The 20,372-nt window shown below is 39.3% G+C and overlaps 1 protein-coding gene across 1 annotated transcript in view; it reads right to left on the bottom strand.

Moving 5' to 3' along the window:
* The window catches only part of LOC139176065 (transmembrane protein 45A-like), a 90,228-nt gene that overhangs the window by 23,429 nt on the left and 46,427 nt on the right, over nt 1-20,372 (bottom strand). Inside the window, exons 2-4 of the mRNA XM_070777351.1 lie at nt 12,293-12,484; nt 11,377-11,589; nt 9,446-9,630 (exon numbers count right to left, since the gene is read on the bottom strand). Coding sequence (XP_070633452.1) covers nt 9,446-9,630; nt 11,377-11,589; nt 12,293-12,484 — 590 coding nt within the window. The remainder of the gene's footprint in view (nt 1-9,445; nt 9,631-11,376; nt 11,590-12,292; nt 12,485-20,372) is intronic.

Genomic DNA, 20,372 nt, shown 5'->3' with positions numbered 1-20,372 from the left:
GAGATAGCCGGCTGCAGACCATCCCCCTCCAGTGACAGGCAGCCAGAGCCGGAAGGGGGCAATCGCAGCCCCAGAGAAACATTATCTATAAAACTAAGCAGGCTTCTTTGCTAACTAAAACTTCTTGGGGGTCTGGACGGTCAACATCTGCCTGAGAAGGTGCGCCGGTTGTACACCTAGATAACCGAGCAGCAGGGAGGCGATAAGTCGCAGCAATTGCGCTCACCAAACACCTCATCACCTGAGCTGCTCGGACCTGGGAAGGGCACAAAACGCAGGCCCAACCGAGTCTGCACCTCTGAGGACTACCCGAGTGCCTGAACCTGAGCTGCTTGGACCTGGGAGGTGCAGGCAGCCCAGGGCCGGGCACGGATGGTTCCTGGCGGAGCAACCTAGAGCCTGAGCAGTGTGGGCAGGGAGGCTACACGCGCAGTGAGCGGGGGCTGGCCCAGTGTGGCTGAGGCACTGCGAGCACACGCCAGTGTTATTTGTTTGCAGCATCCCTCCCTCCCTCCCCACAGTGCGACTGAACAAGTGAGCCTAAAAAAAAAAAGTGTCCTCCACTGTCCCCTTTGTGTCAGGGCGGAAACCAGACACTGAAGAGACCAGCAAACAGGAGGAGCTATAACAGAGGGAACCGCCTTGGAAGCTACAGGCAATAGATTAAAACCCTGTGGTTAGTACCAACTACATAGGAAGGGGCCTATAGATCTTGAGAAATATAAGTCAGACCAAGGAACTAGCCGAAAATGAACTGAACCCACAAAACTCACAACAAAACCAGAGAAAGTCCTAGATATACTTTTACTATTTTTATGATCATTCTTTCTTTTTTTTTTAAATTTTTTAAAAAAATTTTAAGTCCTGTATTATTCCTTTAATTTTCACTTTTATAACCTATTACTTTGCAAAAAAAAAGACCCATTTTTTTTACAAAGCAAACTTCATATATATAAATTTCATCATTTTTTTGACCTTGTTTTTTTTGTTTGTTTGTTTCTTTTTGTTTTTGTTTTTCTTCTTTTCTTTAACATTGTATTTTTGAAATTCCAAACTCTACCCTAGATTTTTAATTTTAGCTTTTTGGTATTTGTTATCAATTTTGTACCTATAGTTTTTTTTTATATAATTTCTGTGACTTTTTTTTTTCTTTTCTCTGTTTCTTTCTCTTCTTCTTTTATATAACATTGTATATCTGAAATCCCAAACTGTACTCTAGATTTTTAATTTATGTTTTTTGGTATTTGTTATCAATTTTGTACATGTATTTTCTTTATAATTTTTACGACTTTGTTTCTGTTTGTTTTTTTGTTTTTTTCTCTTTCTTTTTCTTCTTCTCTTTTTTAACATTTTATTTTTGAAATTCCAAACTCTACTCTAGATTTTTAACTTTTGCTTTTTGGTATTAGTTATCAATTTTGTACCTATATTTTCTTTATAATTTTCGCGACCTTGTTTGTTTTTGTTTGTTCATTTTTTCTCTCTTTCTTTCCCTTCTTCTTTCCTTTAACATCATATTTTTGAAATTCCAAACTCTACTCTAGATTTTTAATTTTTGCTTTTATGTATTTGTTACCAATTTTGTACCTTTAAGAACCCAATCTTCAGTACCCATTTTTCACTAGGGAGCGAGATTACTGGCTTGACTGCTCTCTCTCCCTTTGAACTCTCCTTTTTCTCCACCAGGTCGCCTGTGTCTCCTCCCTAACCCCTCTCCACTCTACCCAACTCTGTGAATTTCTGTGTGCTCCAGACGGTGGAGAACACTTAGGGAACTGATTACTGGCTGAATCTGTCTCCCTCCTTTTCATTCCCCCCTTTTATCCTCCTGGCCACCTCTGTCTCCTTCCTCCTTCTTCTCTTCTCTGTATAACTCCGTGAACATCTCTGAGTGGTCCAGTTGTGGAGTGCACATAAGGAAGTGATTACTGGCTAGCCCACTCTCTCCTCTATTGATTCCACCTCATCTCATTCGGGTCACCTCTAACTCCCTCCTCCCTCTTCTCTTCTCCATGTAACGCTGGGAATCTCTCTGGGTGACCCTCATGGTAGAGAAACTTTTCATCTTTAATGTAGATGTTTTATCAATGGTGCTATATAGAAGGAGAAATTTTGAAACTACTGTAAAAATAAGACCGATAACTGGAAGCAGGAGGCTTAAGTCCAAACCCTGACTCCAGGAAACTCCTGACTCCAAGGAACATTAATTGACAGGCGCTCATCAACGCCTCCATACCTACACTGAAACCAAGCACCACACAAGGGCCAACAAGTTCCAGGGCAAGACATACAAAGCAAATTCTCCAGCAACAAAGGAACACAGCCCTGAGCTCCAAGATATAGGCTACCTAAAGTCACACCAAAACCACAGACATCCCATAACTCATTACTGGACACTTAATTGCACTCCAGAGAAAAGAAATACAGCTCCACCCACCAGAACACCGTCACAAGCTTCCCTAACCAAGAAACCTTGACAAGCCACCTGTACAAACCCACACACAGCCAGGAAACACCACAATAAAGAGAACTCCACAAACTGCCAGAATACAGAAAGGACACCCCAAACTCAGCAATTTAAACAAGATGAAGAGACAGAGGAATACCCAGCAGATAAAGGAACAGGATAAATGCCCACCAAACCAAACAAAAGAGGAAGAGATAGGGAATCTACCTGATAAAGAATTCCTAATAATGATAGTGAAATTGATCCAAAATCTTGAAATCAAAATGGAATCACAGATAAATAGCCTGGAGACAAGGATTGAGAGGATGCAAGAAAGGTTTAACAAGGACCTAGAAGAAATAAAAAAGAGTCAATACATAATGAATAATGCAATAAATAAAATTAAAAACACTCTAGAGGCAACAAATAGTAGAATAACAGAGGCAGAAGATAGGATTAGTGAATTAGAAGATAGAATGGTAGAAATAAATGAATCAGAGAGGATAAAAGAAAAATGAATTTAAAGAAATGAGGACAATCTCAGAGACCTCCAGGACAATATTAAATGCTACAACATTCGAATCATAGGGGTCCCAGAAGAAGAAGACAAAAAGAAAGACCATGAGAAAATACTTGAGGAGATAATAGTTGAAAACTTCCCTAAAATGGGGAAGGAAATAATCACTCAAGTCCAAGAAACACAGAGAGTCCCAAACAGGATAAACCCAAGGCAAAACACCCCAAGACACATATTAATCAAATTAACAAAGATCAAACACAAAGAACAAATATTAAAAGCAGCAAGGGAAAAACAACAAATAACACACAAGGGAATTCCCATAAGGATAACAGCTGATCTTTCAATAGAAACTCTTCAAGCCAGGAGGGAATGGCAAGACATACTTAAAATTATGAAAGAAAATAACCTACAGCCCAGATTATTGTACCCAGCAAGGATCTCATTCAAATATGAAGGAGAAATCAAAAGCTTTTCAGACAAGCAAAAGCTGAGAGAATTCTGCACCACCAAACCAGCTCTCCAACAAATACTAAAGGATATTCTCTAGACAGGAAACACAAAAATGGTGTATAAATTCAAACCCAAAACAATAAAGTAAATGGCAACAGGATCATACTTATCAGTAATTACCTTAAATGTAAATGGGTTGAATGCCCCAACCAAAAGACAAAGACTGGCTGAATGGATACAAAAACAAGACCCCTATATATGTTGTCTACAAGACACCCACTTCAAAACAGGGGACACATACAGACTGAAAGTGAAGGGCTGGAAAAAGATTTTCCACGCAGATAGGGACCAAAAGAAAGCAAGAGTAGCAATACTCATATCAGATAAAATAGACTTTAAAACAAAGGCTGTGAAAAGAGACAAAGATGGTCACTACATAATGATCAAAGGATCAATCCAAGAAGAAGATATAACAATTATAAATATATATGCACTCAACACGGGAGCACCACAATATGTAAGACAAATGCTAACAAGTATGAAAGGAGAAATTAACAATAACACAATAATAGTGGGAGACTTTAATATCCCACTCACACCTATGGATAGATCAACTAAACAGAAAATTAACAAGGAAACACAAATTTTAAATGATACAATAGACCAGTTAGACCTAATTGATATCTATAGGACATTTCATCCCAAAACAATGAATTTCACCTTTTTCTTAAGCGCACATGGAACCTTCTCCAGGATAGATCACATCCTGGGCCATAAATCTAGCCTTGGTAAATTCAAAAAAATAGAAATCATTCCAAGCATCTTTTCTGACCACAATGCAGTAAGATTAGATCTCAATTACAGGAGAAAAACTATTAAAAATTCCAACATATGGAGGCTGAACAACACGCTGCTGAATAACCAACAAATCACAGAAGAAATCAAAAAACAAATCAAAATTTGCATAGAAACGAATGAAAATGAAAACACAACAACCCAAAACCTGTGGGACACTGTAAAAGCAGTCCTAAGGGGAAAGTTCATAGCAATACAGGCACACCTCAAGAAACCAGAAAAAAGTCAAATAAATAACCTAACTCTACACCTAAAGCAACTAGAAAAGGAAGAAATGAAGAACCCCAGGGTTAGTAGAAGGAAAGAAATCTTAAAAATTAGGGCAGAAATAAATGCAAAAGAAACAAAAGAGACCATAGCAAAATTCAACAAAGCCAAAAGCTGGTTCTTTGAAAGGATAAATAAAATTGACAAACCATTAGCCAGACTCATCAAGAAACAAAGGGAGAAAAATCAAATCAATAAAATTAGAAATGAAAATGGAGAGATCACAACAGACAACACAGAAATACAAACGATCATAAGAGACTACTATCAACAATTATATGCCAATAAAATGGACAACGTGGAAGAAATGGACAAATTCTTAGAAAAGTACAACTTTCCAAAACTGGACCAGGAAGAAATAGAAAATCTTAACAGACCCATCACAAGCACGGAAATTGAAACTGTAATCAAAAATCTTCCAGCAAACAAAAGCCCAGATCCAGATGGCTTCACAGCTGAATTCTACCAAAAATTTAGAGAAGAGCTAACACCTATCCTACTCAAACTCTTCCAGAAAATTGCAGAGGAAGGTAAACTTCCAAACTCATTCTATGAGGCCACCATCACCCTAATACCAAAACCTGACAAAGATCCCACAAAAAAAGAAAACTACAGGCCAATATCACTGATGAACACAGACGCAAAAATCCTTAACAAAATTCTAGCAATCAGAATCCAACAACACATTAAAAAGATCATACACCATGACCAAGTGGGCTTTATCCCAGGGATGCAAGGATTCTTCAATATCCACAAATCAATCAATGTAATACACCACATTAACAAATTGAAAAATAAAAACCATATGATTATCTCAATAGATGCAGAGAAAGCCTTTGACAAAATTCAACATCCATTTATGATAAAAACTCTCCAGAAAGCTGGAATAGAGGGAACATACCTCAACATAATAAAAGTTATATATGACAAACCCACAGCAAACATTATCCTCAATGGTGAAAAATTGAAAGCATTTCCTGTAAAGTCAGGAACAAGACAAGGGTGCCCACTTTCACCATTACTATTTAACATAGTTTTGGAAGTTCTGGCCACAGCAATCAGAGCAGAAAAAGAAATAAAAGGAATCCAAATTGGAAAAGAAGAAGTAAAACTCTCCCTGTTTGCAGATGACATGATCCTCTACATAGAAAACCCTAAAGACTCCACCAGAAAATTACTAAAACTAATCAATGATTATAGTAAAGTTGCAGGATACAAAATCAACACACAGAAATCCCTTGCATTCCTATACACTAATAATGAGAAAACAGAAAGAGAAATTAAGGAAACAATTCCATTCACCATTGCAATGGAAAGAATAAAATACTTAGGAATATATCTACCTAAAGAAACTAAAGACCTATATATAGAAAACTATAAAACTATAAAACACTGGTGAAAGAAATCAAAGAGGACACTAATAGATGTAGAAATATACCTTGTTCATGGATTGGAAGAATCAATATAGTGAAAATGAGTATACTACCCAAAGCAATTTATAGATTCAATGCAATCCCTATCAAGCTACCAATGGTATTCTTCACAGAGCTAGAACAAATAATTTCACAATTTGTATGGAAATACAAAAAACCTCGAATAGCCAAAGCGATCTTGAGAAAGAAGAATGGAACTGGAGGAATCAACCTACCTGACTTCAGGCTCTACTACAAAGCCACAGTTATCAAGACAGTATGGTACTGGCACAAAGACAGAAATATAGATCAATGGAACAAAATAGAAAGCCCAGAGATAAATCCACGCACATATGGACACCTTATCTTTGACAAAGGAGGCAAGAATATACAATGGATTAAAGACAATCTCTTTAACAAGTGGTGCTGGGAAAACTGGTCAACCACTTGTAAAAGAATGAAACTAGAACACTTCCTAACACCATACACAAAAATAAACTCAAAATGGATTAAAGATCTAAATGTAAGACCAGAAACTATAAAACTCCTAGAGGAGAACACAGGCAAAACACTCTCTGACATACATCACAGCAGGATCCTCTATGACCCATCTCCCAGAATATTGGAAATAAAAGCAAAAATAAACAAATCAGACCTAATTAAACTTAAAAGCTTCTGCACAACAAAGGAAACTATTAGCAAGGTGAAAAGACAGCCTTCAGAATGGGAGAAAATAATAGCAAATGAAGCAACGGACAAACAACTAATCTCAAAAATATACAAGCAACTCCTAACGTTCAACTCCAGAAAAATAAATGACCCAATCAAAAAATGGGCCAAAGAACTAAAGAGACATTTCTCCAAAGAAGACATACAGATGGCTAACAAACACATGAAAAGATGCTCAACATCACTCATTATCAGAGAAATGCAAATCAAAACCACTATGAGGTACCATTTCACGCTAGTCAGAATGGCTGCAATCCAAAAGTCTACAAGCAATAAATGCTAGAAAGGGTGTGAAGAAAAGGGAACCTTCTTACACTGTTGGTGGGAATGCAAACTAGTACAGCCACTATGGAGAACAGCGTGGAGATTCCTTAAGAATCTGGAAATAGAAGTGTCTTATGATCCAGCAATCCCACTGCTGGGCATACACACTGAGGAAACCAGAAGGGAAAGAGACACGTGTACCCCAATGTTCATCGCAGCACTGTTTATAATAGCCAGGACATGGAAGCAACCTAGATGTCCATCAGCAGATGAATGGATAAGAAAGCAATGGTACATATACACAATGGAGTATTACTCAGCCATTAAAAAGAATACATTTGAATCAGTTCTAATGAGGTGGATGAAACTGGAGACTATTATACAGAGTGAAGTAAGCCAGAAAGAAAAACACCAATACAGTATACTAATGCATATATATGGAATTTAGAAAGATGGTAACAATAACCCTGTATACGAGACAGCAAAAGAGACACTGATGTATAGAACAGTCTTTTGGACTCTGTGGGAGAGGGAGAGGGTGGGAAGATTTGGAAGAATGGCATTGAAACATGTATAATATCATGTATGAAATGAGTCGCCAGTCCAGGTTCGATGCACGATACTGGATGCTTGCGGCTGGTGCACTGGGACAACCCAGAGGGATGGTATGGGGAGGGAGGAGGGAGGAGGGTTCAGGATGGGGAACGCATGTATACATGTGGCGGATTCATTTCGATATTTGGCAAAACTAATACAATATTGTAAAGTTTAAAAATAAAAATTAAAAAAAATAAAATAAAAAGAGTCGAAGAGCTTGACTTTACCCCTACATCCAGAGAAATCTCTAATTTCCTTTTAGTTCCCCTGGAGCCAAATAACCAACCATCATGCCTACCCCAGACTTGGAGTCCACAGAGCTACAGCCCAGCTCTGCTCAGTCTGGGAATGTCTAGTCTCGTCTATTTCTATTCTATTCACTGGGGGCTTGCCCTATTTTTGTTTGTGGTGTTTAATTTGCAACTGTGTATTTTTAAACTCTCTTACTTTCATTTACTTTTCTATTCTTTTAATTTACTTTTTATTTTATAGGTATTTTTGATAGTTTATGTGTCATTGTTACATATTTGAAGCAGAGGCAATACACTGAGGCATAAACTCACTGTGTCATCTTGATCTGAAATTATCACTGTTAAGTTGTTTAATTTTATTTTTAGTTTTGAATCAGCAATACCAGAACATAGTAAAATATTCCAATCAAGAGATATAGAATGCATAATCACATCTTACATGCCATTCTATTTAGCTTGCCAACTGATGGTAAATAATCTCACAATACAACATCTATATACCAAATGGTTAAATTCACTGATTATCAAATTATACCATGATAAGGTATTTGTTATTTTTTCCAAATCATTTTACCTTCAAAAAACCCCTGAATCTCAGACCTTATTTACTAGCCTGTGCTCCAACAACCTTTCTACTCCCCCACAAGCTTAAATATCACATCTTTCCTAGCCCCCGTTTGACCATGATGTTTCTCTGAGTCTACCAGGGCTTTCTTATCAATCTTCACTGAAATGCAAATCCCTGGAAGAACCTCATCATCCCAAATCCCTGCACTTTAGTGACTAAAAACCTCCTCTAAGAAATCTTCTGATTAAACCACATTCACCTTTTATTCCAGACTTTCCTTATATTCATGAATGTATGTTCAGACAGAGGATGAGATGGTTGGATGGCGTCACCAACTCAATGGATATGAATTTGAGTAAACTCCAGGAGTTGATGATGGACAGGGAGGCCTGGTGTGCTGCAGTCCATGGGGTCACAAAGAGTCGGACATGACTGACCGAACTGAACTGAACTGATAAAGTATATGTTCACTGATTGGAATATATGTTTTCAACAACACTCCAAGGTTAGGGAGTCAACAATAAAAGTGCCTGGGATTTGGAGTCAGACAGACCCACATTTAGATCCTAGTTCCATTACTGTGTGGTCCTGAGCAAGTAACCTGCTCTCTCTGAGTCTCTTTATCAGTCAGTTGGGGATGATAATATCTAACTTCCAAGTTGTCGTGAAGACAAAATGAAAATGAAACAATGTGTATGTAAAAGTCATGTCCAGGGGCCGGCACATACTTATTCCTCAATAGATAATAATTCCCTTCCTTTCCTGCCTTCCTTACGTTTCTCGAGCTTATTACCCATTAGGCTTTAAGTGACTTTAGCATCGGGAACTGCTTCCAGCTAAGCACCAGCTCAGAGTTCCTACAAATGGATATTCAGGTGTGTGATGAAGGTGTACACCTCCCACCTCCTTCCCTGCTGCTCTGCCACTATTCTCACCAGGGCTGCTGGGCCCCTCAAAGGCCTGCATTCTCACTACCAGCAGCATATCAGAAGGAAATCTTTGGGTTCCAGGGCACAACACCCACAATCAAAGAGAGAAGGTCATCAGTGCAGACACCAGGCACATTCACTGGAGGCCCCAACTCACCTGCCAGAACCAGCTTCCCTGAAGCAGGAAAAGGCTTGTCCGCAGAAGTTCCACAGTTATCTTGGCCTGTATGAAGAGCTCCATGAAGGTAATCAGGGCTGTCAAACAGATGGCCAAGAACAGAAGATTGTGCACAAAGATGTCCAGCACTTCCCGGCCATGAGTGTGATTGTAGAAAACAAAAGCTGTTGGAGGCAGAAAAAATAGTTTGTCTTTCTCAATGAAACTACTGTTCCTCCCCCATCTCCACACAGCTTTACATTAAGCACACACATTTGTCCAAAATATAAGGTGCCCACTGCTTCCATTAATAATGGAAATCTCTAGCATTTTTGGAGTCATCACTATACCTGTTTACAATGTAATCTTTGAAATCTCCTTTTCCCTTCCCCAGTCTTTATTCTCTTCTCCAATACATCATGACATTTTCAACTAACTAAATTTCAAACCATATTTTATGCAAAAGGATAAATAATAAGCATGATGAAGGCAGGGGAGCAGGAGTTAGGGCAAGTGGACAGATGAATGAAATAGTCTTTCCTTAAGCAATTTAGTCTACTGGAGGCAGCAAATATAAACACAAATCATAAGAGTGCACTGCGATGGGTAGGGCAAGGTTCTCTGGAAGCTCCCAAGAAGTAGTAACTAACTATATTTTTAATCCTATGGACAGATAGTGGCTTCAACTTCATCCTTTTCATTCGGATGTATAGGAAAAGATGTTCATTCAAAATATAGTAACATCTGGAGAGTAGCTTCGGTGTGAATGGATACATGCAGATATGTATGGTTGAGTCCCTTTGCTGTCCACCTGAAACTATCAAAGCATTGTTAATCAACTATACTCCAATATAAAATAAAAAGTTTAAAATAATATGATAACATCTGAGATAATGAGAATCATGCTGTTGGTGACTGTTGCCCAACTTTTATCTATCACTTGTTCTCAAAGAGCATTTGGCAAAAGCACTTATCTTTAGATGTAGGAGGCAAGGTGGACATTAGAAATGACTGCCTCTTGATAATTGGGGGCTTTTTAGTTCTATGACCAGTCTACCCCTTACATATAAAATGTTGTGGTTCAGTCACTAAGTCGTATCCAACTCTTCTGTGACCCCATGGACTGCAGCCCACCAGGCTCCTCTTCCATGGGATTATCCAGGCAACAATACTGGAGTGTGTTGCCATTTCCTTCTCCATACATATAAAATAAATGAAAACAAAGCATTAAATACTTGTCATCAGTGTTTTCTTATGCAGTAACAGGGAGGCCAACTGAACAAAAAGTGTTAGGACCTCAATTTTATGTGACTGGATTTTTTGGACTCTGTTTATCATGTAATGGTGGAGTTTCATTATATCAATATTAAAAAGGCTACTTCATAGGTATGGGAACTATTCTGCTTTGAGTGGTCTCTTCTTTGGAGGATATTCATGCTTTACTAACCCCAGAGAAGGAAATGGCAACCCACTTCAATATTCTTGCCTGGGAAATCTCATGGACAGAGAAGCCTGATGGATTTCAGTCCATGGGATCACAAAGAGTTGGACACAACTGAGTGACTAAAAAACAACAACAACAACGCTTCACTACTCTGAGCTCAGTTTGTTGTGTTAAAAATGGAAATAATGATCATCTCCAGGATAAACCTGAGATAAATGAGCATAGCAGGTGGTTCTTTAAGGTAGATGTGAAATTTGAATACGATACCTGAATATTGTGCTTGTCCAGTTTTACTAAATAAGTTAGTAGGGAAGGGAAATCTTTGGCATCCTGTCTAGGACACCTCAATAGCTTACCATGACCCAGACAGCTGGCCTACAGGTCAAGGCTGTACCAGGACACCAAAGGAAAGGTGCCCTTTATTGTTGTAAAGGGCTAGACAAATGTCCAATAATAATGAAAGATAAATGAAAACACTCATACTTACCCTCCACAAATAAGGCATTTAATAGCATTAACTTGCTAAAGGAGGGAGGAAGTGACCTGATGGTGGAACATAAGATGTTTGTCACACCCAGCAGCCCAAAGAAGAGGTATATGGTAAAATGATGCCAGTCTAGGAGTCTGACCCATTGATTCTCTTTGTAGTTGTATAAGATCAAGTGCGGTCCTCCAGGAATAAACTGTCCTGAAAGCATGCCTGCAGAGGGATAAATCACACTTTAAGCCATCTTTCCACAGCTTTACTGAAAACTGAAGATGCAGAAGGATCAGCCTACAGCTTAGCCCAATATATTGTCTTTTTATGGCACTGATTCTTCTTTCTGGGCCATTACCTAACAGCTGAGCACTGGTTCTTTAGACTGGTTTAGAGCTTCAAAGACTGGTTTAGATAATCCCTTTTAGTCAAAGATAGCCAATTCTGTCAAACAGCTATGTCAGATCTTCAAAGCTAATGGACTTAGTTCCACTGAGTTCCCCGATCAGTTACACTGACAGACTAAGTTCCTATTTTAATCTAATGACTAGATAAATCCTGAGTAATTTTGGATTTAGATTTGTGAGACCAATCCTATAGCATCTGATTACTTCCTTCTTACACAGTACGTCTTTGGGTCGGGAGTTGTGCTTGGTTCAGGATTAAAATGCTAGAGTTCAGCTTCTCCCCAATTAAGGATAACCAAATACAACTGAGCAACTGAACCGAACTGTTAGAAAACTAGGCTTGAACTGAATTGCTACATGATCAAGCAATAAAAAACAGAAATACAATTAGAATACGTATTCAGATGTATTTGAATAAAAAATTTGTTTTAGTAATCTCTTGTTTTGATATTCAGTCTTCTCTTTGCATGTGAAAATACACCAAGAAAGCAAACAGAACACAGAAAAGGATCACTCACCGATTAAAGCCATTCCAACTAGTACAATTCCCTCCAACATTTCCATTCGACAGAATAATGCTTTGGGATCGAAGTAGGAAGTCTGCTTCTGGTTTTTGAAGGCATATTTCAGAACACACTTTGTAGTCCACCAAATCCCCAATGTAATTAAGAAGACTCCAGGGAGAACATGGCCTTTGAAATCCCCCATGACTACCAAAATAAGAACATAGAGAAGATGAAGGCATTTCATTTCCAGAACTTGGCCTAAATGTCACTTTTTCTGTAAAGTATACTATCTCTGATAATGGTAGATATACCACTGAGTCAGAGGATCCAGTATTACTGATGACAGTAGTAGACCTATTACAATATCAACAATACCAGCAAATAGAAAAATCCACATTTGTTGAACACTTACCTTTGTCTAGGCACTGTGTCAAGTGGTTTACATGTGATCTCTAACTTAATTTTCACAACATACGCATAAATCAAGGGTTAAATCACATTTTCAATTGGCATACAAGTATAGGAAGTGAAATGACTTACCCAAACCTCACAACTATTGGGGGAAAAAAAAAAAAAAAAACTTCATTGTTTTTAACAGAGAACTGAAAAGATCTTTGAAAAATGATAGTGTGTACTCAACCAACACATTTTAAATATATTTGAAAGAAAGTAACATGAAAGTTTTATCTTTATGTTTAAAACTTGAAGTGATATAAAATTGCCTACAAGAATTTTTAAATAGGTAATTTCAAAGTATCAAACATCAAGAGTGTGGAAAAGATCATTAGTACTTATCAAATATCTGTGTACTCTTCCACACTTTTCCCAGCCACTTCACCATTTGATCAGAATCACATTTCCAGTTCTGAGCAGTAGACTGTGGCATTTGTCACTTCCAGGGTGAGTCAGTTAAGAATCTACATGCTTCCTTTAACTCACTTTTCCCTGCCTTGGCAACCTGGGCATAGCATATCTACAAGATGGAAGACAATCAAACAGCCTGCATCAGATTTCTACAAGAAACAACCCTTTATTGGGTTAAGTCATTTAAATGTTGAGGTTTAATAGCTTAATCAAGCAGATCCAAAGGGATACGAAGCTAAAACATACTGCAAATTCTGTTCATTCCATTGCTACATGATTGACCAATAAAAATCACACATATCCTCCTTTTTGGTCAGCACTATATAAAACTATTGCACTCATCTAACACGCTAAAAGTAATGCTCAAAATTCTCCAAGCTAGCCTTCAACAGAAAAAGAAACAAGAACTTCCAGATGTTCAAGCTGGGATTAGAAAAGGCAGGGGAGAAGGCAATGGCACCCCACTCCAGTACTGTTGCCTGGAAAATCCCATGGATGGAGGAGCCCCTGGTAGGCTGCAGTCTATGGGGTCACTAAGAGTCGGACACAACTGAGCGACTTCACTTTCACTTTCCACTTTCATGCATTGGAGAAGGAAATGGCAACCCACTCCAGTGTTCTTGCCTGGAGAATCCCATGGACAGAGAAGCCTGGTAGGCTGCAGTCCATGGGGTCTCACAGAGTTGGACATGACTGAAGCGACTGAGCAACAGCAGCAGCAGCAGAAAAGGCAGAGGAACCACAGATCAAATTGTCAACATTCGTTGGATCAGAGAAAAAGAAAGAGAATACAAGAAAAACATCTATTTCTGCTTCATTGACTATGCTAAAGCCTTTGACTGTGTGGATCACAATAACCTATGGAAAATTCTGAAAGAGATGGGAATACCAGACCACCTGACCTGCCTCCTAAGAAATCTGTATGCACGATAAGAAGCAACAGTTAGAATTGGACATGGAACAACAGACTGGTTCCAAATCAGGAAAGGAGTATGTCAAGGCTGTATATTGTCACCCTGCTTATTTAATTTATATTCAAAGTATATCATGCAAAATGCTGGGCTGGATGAAGCATAAGCTGGAATGAAGATTCAGTTCAGTTCAGTCACTCAGTTGTGTCCAACTCTCTGTGAGCCCATGGACTGCAGTATGCCAGGCTTCCCTGTCCATCACAAACTTCCAGAGCTTACTCAAACTCATGTCCATTGAGTCAGTGATGTCATCCCCTTCTCCTCCCACCTTCACTCTTTCCCAGAATCAGGGTCTTTTCAAATGAGTCAGTTCTTCCCATCAGGTGGCCAAAGTATTGGAGTTTCAGTTTCAGTATCAGTCCTTCCAATGAATATTCAGGACTGATTTCCTTTAGGATTGACTACTTGGATCTCCTTGCAGTCCAAGAGACTCTCAAGAGTCTTCTCCAACACCACAGTTCAAAAGCATCAATTCTTCAGTGTTCAGCTTTCTTTATAGTCCAACTCTCACATCCATACATGACTTACTGAAAAAACTAAAACTGTGACTAGATGGACTTTTGTTGGCAAAGTAATGTCTCTGCTTTTGAATATGCTATCTAGGTTGGTCATAACTTTCCTTCCAAGGAGCAAGCATCTTTTAATTACATGGCTGCAGTCACCATCTGCAGTGATTTTGGAGCCCCCCAAAATAAACTCTGTCACTGTTTCCATTGTTTCCCCATCTACTTACCATGAAGTGATGGGACCAGATGCCGTGATCTGTTTTCTTAACATTGTTTTAAGCCAACTTTTCACTCTCCTCTTTCACTTTCATCAAGAGGCTCTTTAGTTCTTCTTCACTTTCTGCCATAAGAGTGGTATCAGCTGCATATCTGAGGTTATTGGTATTTCTCCCAGCAAACTTGATTCTAGCTTGTGCTTCATCCAGCCTGGCATTTCTCATGATGTACTCTGCATATAAGTTAAATAAGCAGGGTGACAATATACAGCCTTGACGTACTCCTTTCCCAATTTGGAACCAGTCCATTGCTGGCAAATGCACTGGAACTGGACCAGTCCATGTCCAGTTCTAACTGTTGCTTCTTGACCTGCATACACATTTCTCAGGAGGCAGGTAAGGTGGTCTGGCGTTCCCATCTCTTTCAGAATTTTCCACAGTTCTTTGTGAACCACAGAGTCAAAGGCTTTGGCATAGTCAATAAAGCAGAAATAGATGTTTTTCTGGAACTCTCTTGCTTTTTCCATGATCCAGCAGATGTTGGCAATTTGGTCTCTGGTTCTTCTGCCTTTTCTAAATCCAGCTTGAACATCTGGAAGTTCACAGTTCACCTACTGTTGAAGCCCAGCACAGAGAATTTTGAGCATTACTTTTCTAGTGTAAGATGTGTGCAACTGTGTGGTAGTTTGAACATTCTTTGGCATTGCCTTTCTTTGGGATTGGAATGAAAACTGACCTTTTCCAGTCCTGTGGCCACTGCTGAGTTTTCCAAATTTGCTGGCCTATTGAGTGCAGCACTTTCATAGCATCATTTTTAGGATCTGAAATAGCTCAACTGGAATTCCATCACCTCCACTAGCTTTGTTCATAGTGATGCTTTCTAAGGCCCACTTGACCTCGCATTCCAGGATGTCTGGCTCTAGGTGAGTGATCACACCATTGTGATTATCTGGGTCATAAAGATCTTTTTTGTGTAGTTCTTCTGTGTATTCTTGCCACCTCTTCTTAATATCTTCTGCTTCTGTTAGGTCCATAACATTTCTGTCCTTTATTGAGCCCATCTTTGCATAAAATGTTCCCCTGGTTTCTCCAATTTTCTTTTTTTTTTTTTTTTCTCCAATTTTCTTTTCTTTTCTTTTTTTTTTTTTTTTTTCCTTTTTTTTTTTTTTTTTATTTTTAAACTTTACATAATTGTATTAGTTTTGACAAATATCATTCTCCAATTTTCTTAACGAGATCTCTAGTCTTCCCATTCTTTTGTTTTCCTCTATTTCTTTACACTGATCACTGAGGAAGGCTTTCTTATATCTCCTTGCTATTCTTTGGAACCCAGCATTCAAATGGGTATATCTTTCCTTTTCTCCTTTGCCTTTAGCTTCTCTTCTTTTCTCAGCTATTTCTAAGGCCTCCTCAGACAACCATTTTGCCTTTTTGCATTTCTTTTTCTTGGGGATGGTCTTGATCACTCCCTCCTGTACAATGTCATGAGCCTCTGTTCATAATTCTTCAGGCACTCTGTCTATCAGATCTAATCTTTTGAATCTATTTCTCACTTCCACTGTATAATCATAAGGGATTTGATTTCGGTCATACCTGAATGGTCTAGTGGTGTTCCCTACTTTCTTCAATTCAAGTCTGAATTTGGCAATAAGGAGTTCATGATCTGAGCCATAATCAGTCCCCTCCCTGTCTTGTTTTTGCTGACTGTGTATAGTTTCTCTATCTTCAGCCACAAAGAATATAATCAGTCTGAATTCAGTATTGACCATCTGATGATGTCCATGTGTAGAGTCTTCTCTTGTGTTGTTGAAAGAGAGTGTTTGCTATGATCACTGCATTCTCTTGGCAAAACTCTATTAACCTTTGCCCTGATTCATTCTGTACTCCAAGACCAAGTTTGCCTGTTACTCCAGGTATTTCTTGACTTCCTACTTTTTTCCAGTCCCCTGTAATGAAAAGGACATCTCTTTTGGGTGTTAGTTCTAAAAGGTCTTGTAGGTCTACATAGAATCATTCAACTTCTTCAGCATTACTGGTTGGGGAGTAGACTTGGATTACTATGATATTGAATGGTTTGCCTTGGAAACGAACAGAGATCATTCTGTCTTTTTTGAGATCACATCCAGGTACTGCATTTCAGACTCTTTTGTTGACTATGATGGCTACTCCATTTCTTGTAAGGGATTCTTGCTCACAGTAGTAGATATAATGGTCATCTGAGTTAAATTCACCCATTCTGGTCCATTTTAGTTTGCTGATTCCTAGAATGTTGATGTTCACTCTTGCCATCTCCTGTTTGACCACTACCAATTTGCCTTGATTCACGGACCTAACATTCCAGGTTCCTATGCAGACTTTACTTCCATCACCAGTCATATTCACAACTGGGTATTGTTTTTGCTTTGGCTCCATCTCTTCATACTTTCTGGAGTTATTTCTCCATTGATCTCCAGCAGCATATTTGGCACCTACTGTCCTGGGGAGTTCATCTTTCAGTGTCCTATCTTTTTGTCTTTTCATTCTGTTCATGCCGGGAGAAATAATAATATCCTCACATATGCTGATGACACCACTCTTATGGCAGAAAGCAAAAAAGAACCAAAGAGCCTCTTGATGAAAGTGAAAGAGGAGAGTGAAAAACTTTGCCTAAAACTCAAGATTCAAAAACTAAGATCATGGCATTCAGTCCCATCATTTCATAGCAAATAGATGGAGAAACAATGGAAACAGTGAAGGTCTTTATTTTTGGGGGCTCCAAAATCACTGTGGACAATGACTGCAGCCATGAAATTAAAAGATGCTTGCTCCTTGGAGAAAAGCTATGACAAACACAGACAGCATATTAAAATGCAGAGACATTACTTTGCTGACAAAGGTCCATCTAGTCAAAGCTATGGTTTTTCCAGTAGTCATGTATGGATGTGAGAGTTGGACCATAAAGAAAGGTGAGCACCAAAGAATTGATGCTGTTGAACTGTGATGTTGGAGAAGACTCTGGAGAGTCCCTTGGACTGCAAGGAGATCCAACCAGTCCATCCTAAAGGAAATCAGTCCTGAATATTCATTGGAAGGACTGATGCTGAAGCTCCAATACTTTGGCCACCTGATGCAAAGAACTGACTCATTGGGAAAGACCCTGATTCTGGGAAAGATTTAAGACAGGAGGAGAAGGGGATGACAGAGGATGAGATGGCTGGATGGCTTCACTGACTCAATGGACATGAGTTTAAGCAAGCTCCAGGAGTTGGTGAAGGACAGGGAAGCCTGGCATGTTTCAGTCCATGGAGTGGCAAAGGGTCTGACATGATGAGTGACTAAACTGAATTGATTGAAAACCAGGTTTGAACTGTATTGCTACATGATCAAGCAATAAAAAACAAAAATATCCTCCTTTTTTGGTCAGTGCTATAGAAAATCAGAGTCTTCCCTAGTGGCTCAGACAGTAAAGAGTCTGCCTACAAATTGGGATACCTAGGTTTGATCCCTGGGTGGGGAAGATCCCCTGGAGAAGGCAACGGCAATCTACTCCAGTATTCTTGCCTGGAAAATCCCATGGATGGAGGAGCTTGGTGGGCCCCAGTCCATGGGGTGGCAAAGGATCAGACACAACTGAGTGACTAACACACTCATAGAAAATCAGTCTTTAGTTATATGAGTTTTGAATTACATGAGCACTCTTTTGTTCAAAGATATTGTATCATCTACAGAATAACAAAGAGAGTGTTCAGAATAACCCCTGTGGATCTTACAGTGGGCCAGTGCAGGAAAACTCACAAAAGGGGATTTCAGGATTCCCTTCAGTTCAACAGAGGTGGGTGATGGACCTCTCAATTCAGGGAAAATCCCTTTGAGTTACTTCCACATCCTTCTGACAGAACTGTGAAGTTTCAAAGATGAACTATGAAGCTCACTCAAACACTAAAAGGCTCTTAAATCTCCAGCTGAGACCCCAGATAGACATTGTAGCAACCCCAGAATCATCCATACCATCCTAGAGACTCTGCCTCAGCGTATCACAAAGTGCCAAATGCAGCTTCTTGTCCAGACTGACTCTAATGAGGGGTGTGACCTGGATGAGGTCCCTTAAGCTCTCTGAGCCTTGGTCCTTAATAAAGAAGGACGTGGCTCCCTGACACCTGGAGTTCCTTCCTGCTCTAACAGATTCACTGATTCATTATCCTAACCACCATCTTTATCACAGTGTTACTGAGTCCTCTTGTATGTCATGGCTTAGACAATCACATGAGATTGAAATATACTTCTATGTGGGATTGAGAAGTACACCTAGACTCTAAATATTTTTAACTTTTCTGAAAAAGAATCTGATATATTCTAAAGGAAGCTTAAATTTTACATTCTTTGGTACAGGGAATCCACTTCCAGGAATTTATCCTAAACATCTAACCAGAAATCAGGAACCAAATTACAAGCAATATACATGTCTGAAATTAATAAAGAGGGGATATATTTACTTTAAAGAAAAAAAAAGGTTGTTTTTAAAACTGAGAAGAGGGGACTTTAGATTCAGATTGACTAGAGATGAATCTTAACTTTACTGTTTAACAGTTCCATGACTTTGGGAAAGTTATTTAACCTCTCAGGGTTTTAGCTTCCCCTCTGTAAAATAAAACAAAGTTTCAACCTTATAAAATTAAAATGAGTTGTTCCAAAGCAAATAACCCACAGTATTATTAAATGAGCTCCGACTATACTCAACATCACAAACTATGAAAGTAAAACCAAATGACAAATTCTACTTGTATACCAATTGCAGAAAAGCAAGAAGCACCTATACAATTCACTTAGCACTCATTCATGTACTGCCTGTAACATTGCTCCTGCTGTTGACTTAGAGAGTTACTAGCGACTGCAATTTGGAGAAGGCAATGGCACCCCACTCCAGTACTCTTGCCTGGAAAATCCCATGGACGGAGGAGCCTGGTAGGCTGCAGTCCATGGGAACGCAAAGAGTCAGACACGACCGAGCGACTTCACTTTCACTTTTCCCTTTCATGCATTGGAGAAGGAAATGGCAACCCACTCCAGTGTTCTTGCCTGGAGAATCCCAGGGACAGGGGAGCCTCGTGGGCTGCCGTCTATGGGGTCGCACAGAGTCGGACACGACTCAAGCGACTTAGCAGCAGCAGCAGCAGCAGCAGCGACTGCAATTAGAGAATAAGCTCCTTGAAAGCAGGAACCATAAATCTACTCTTCCATTCCCCCCTGGACCTGTACAGTGCACTATATACTGGGAAGTTGTAAGTTAAGAGTGAAGAAGTCCTTCCTGTAACACAGGATCACATATTTACTCAACACCACCATTAAACTTGGGGCTTCCCTTGTAGCTCAGTCGGTAAAGGATGTGCCTGCAGTGCAGGAGACCTGTGTTCGATTCCTGGGTTGGGAAGATGCCCTGGAGAAGGAAATCACAACCCACTCCAGTATCCTTGCCTGGAAAAGCTCATGGACAGAGGAGCCTGGTGGGCTGCAGTCCATGGGGTCGCAAAGAGTTGGACACCACTGAGTGACTAACACT

The sequence above is a fragment of the Bos indicus genome, chromosome 1 (genome assembly GCF_029378745.1).
Source record: "Bos indicus isolate NIAB-ARS_2022 breed Sahiwal x Tharparkar chromosome 1, NIAB-ARS_B.indTharparkar_mat_pri_1.0, whole genome shotgun sequence".
In the NCBI taxonomy this organism is placed as follows: Eukaryota; Metazoa; Chordata; class Mammalia; order Artiodactyla; family Bovidae; genus Bos; species Bos indicus.
The sequence above is the reverse complement of the archived record's forward strand: the minus strand, read 5'-3'. Positions and strand labels throughout refer to the sequence as shown.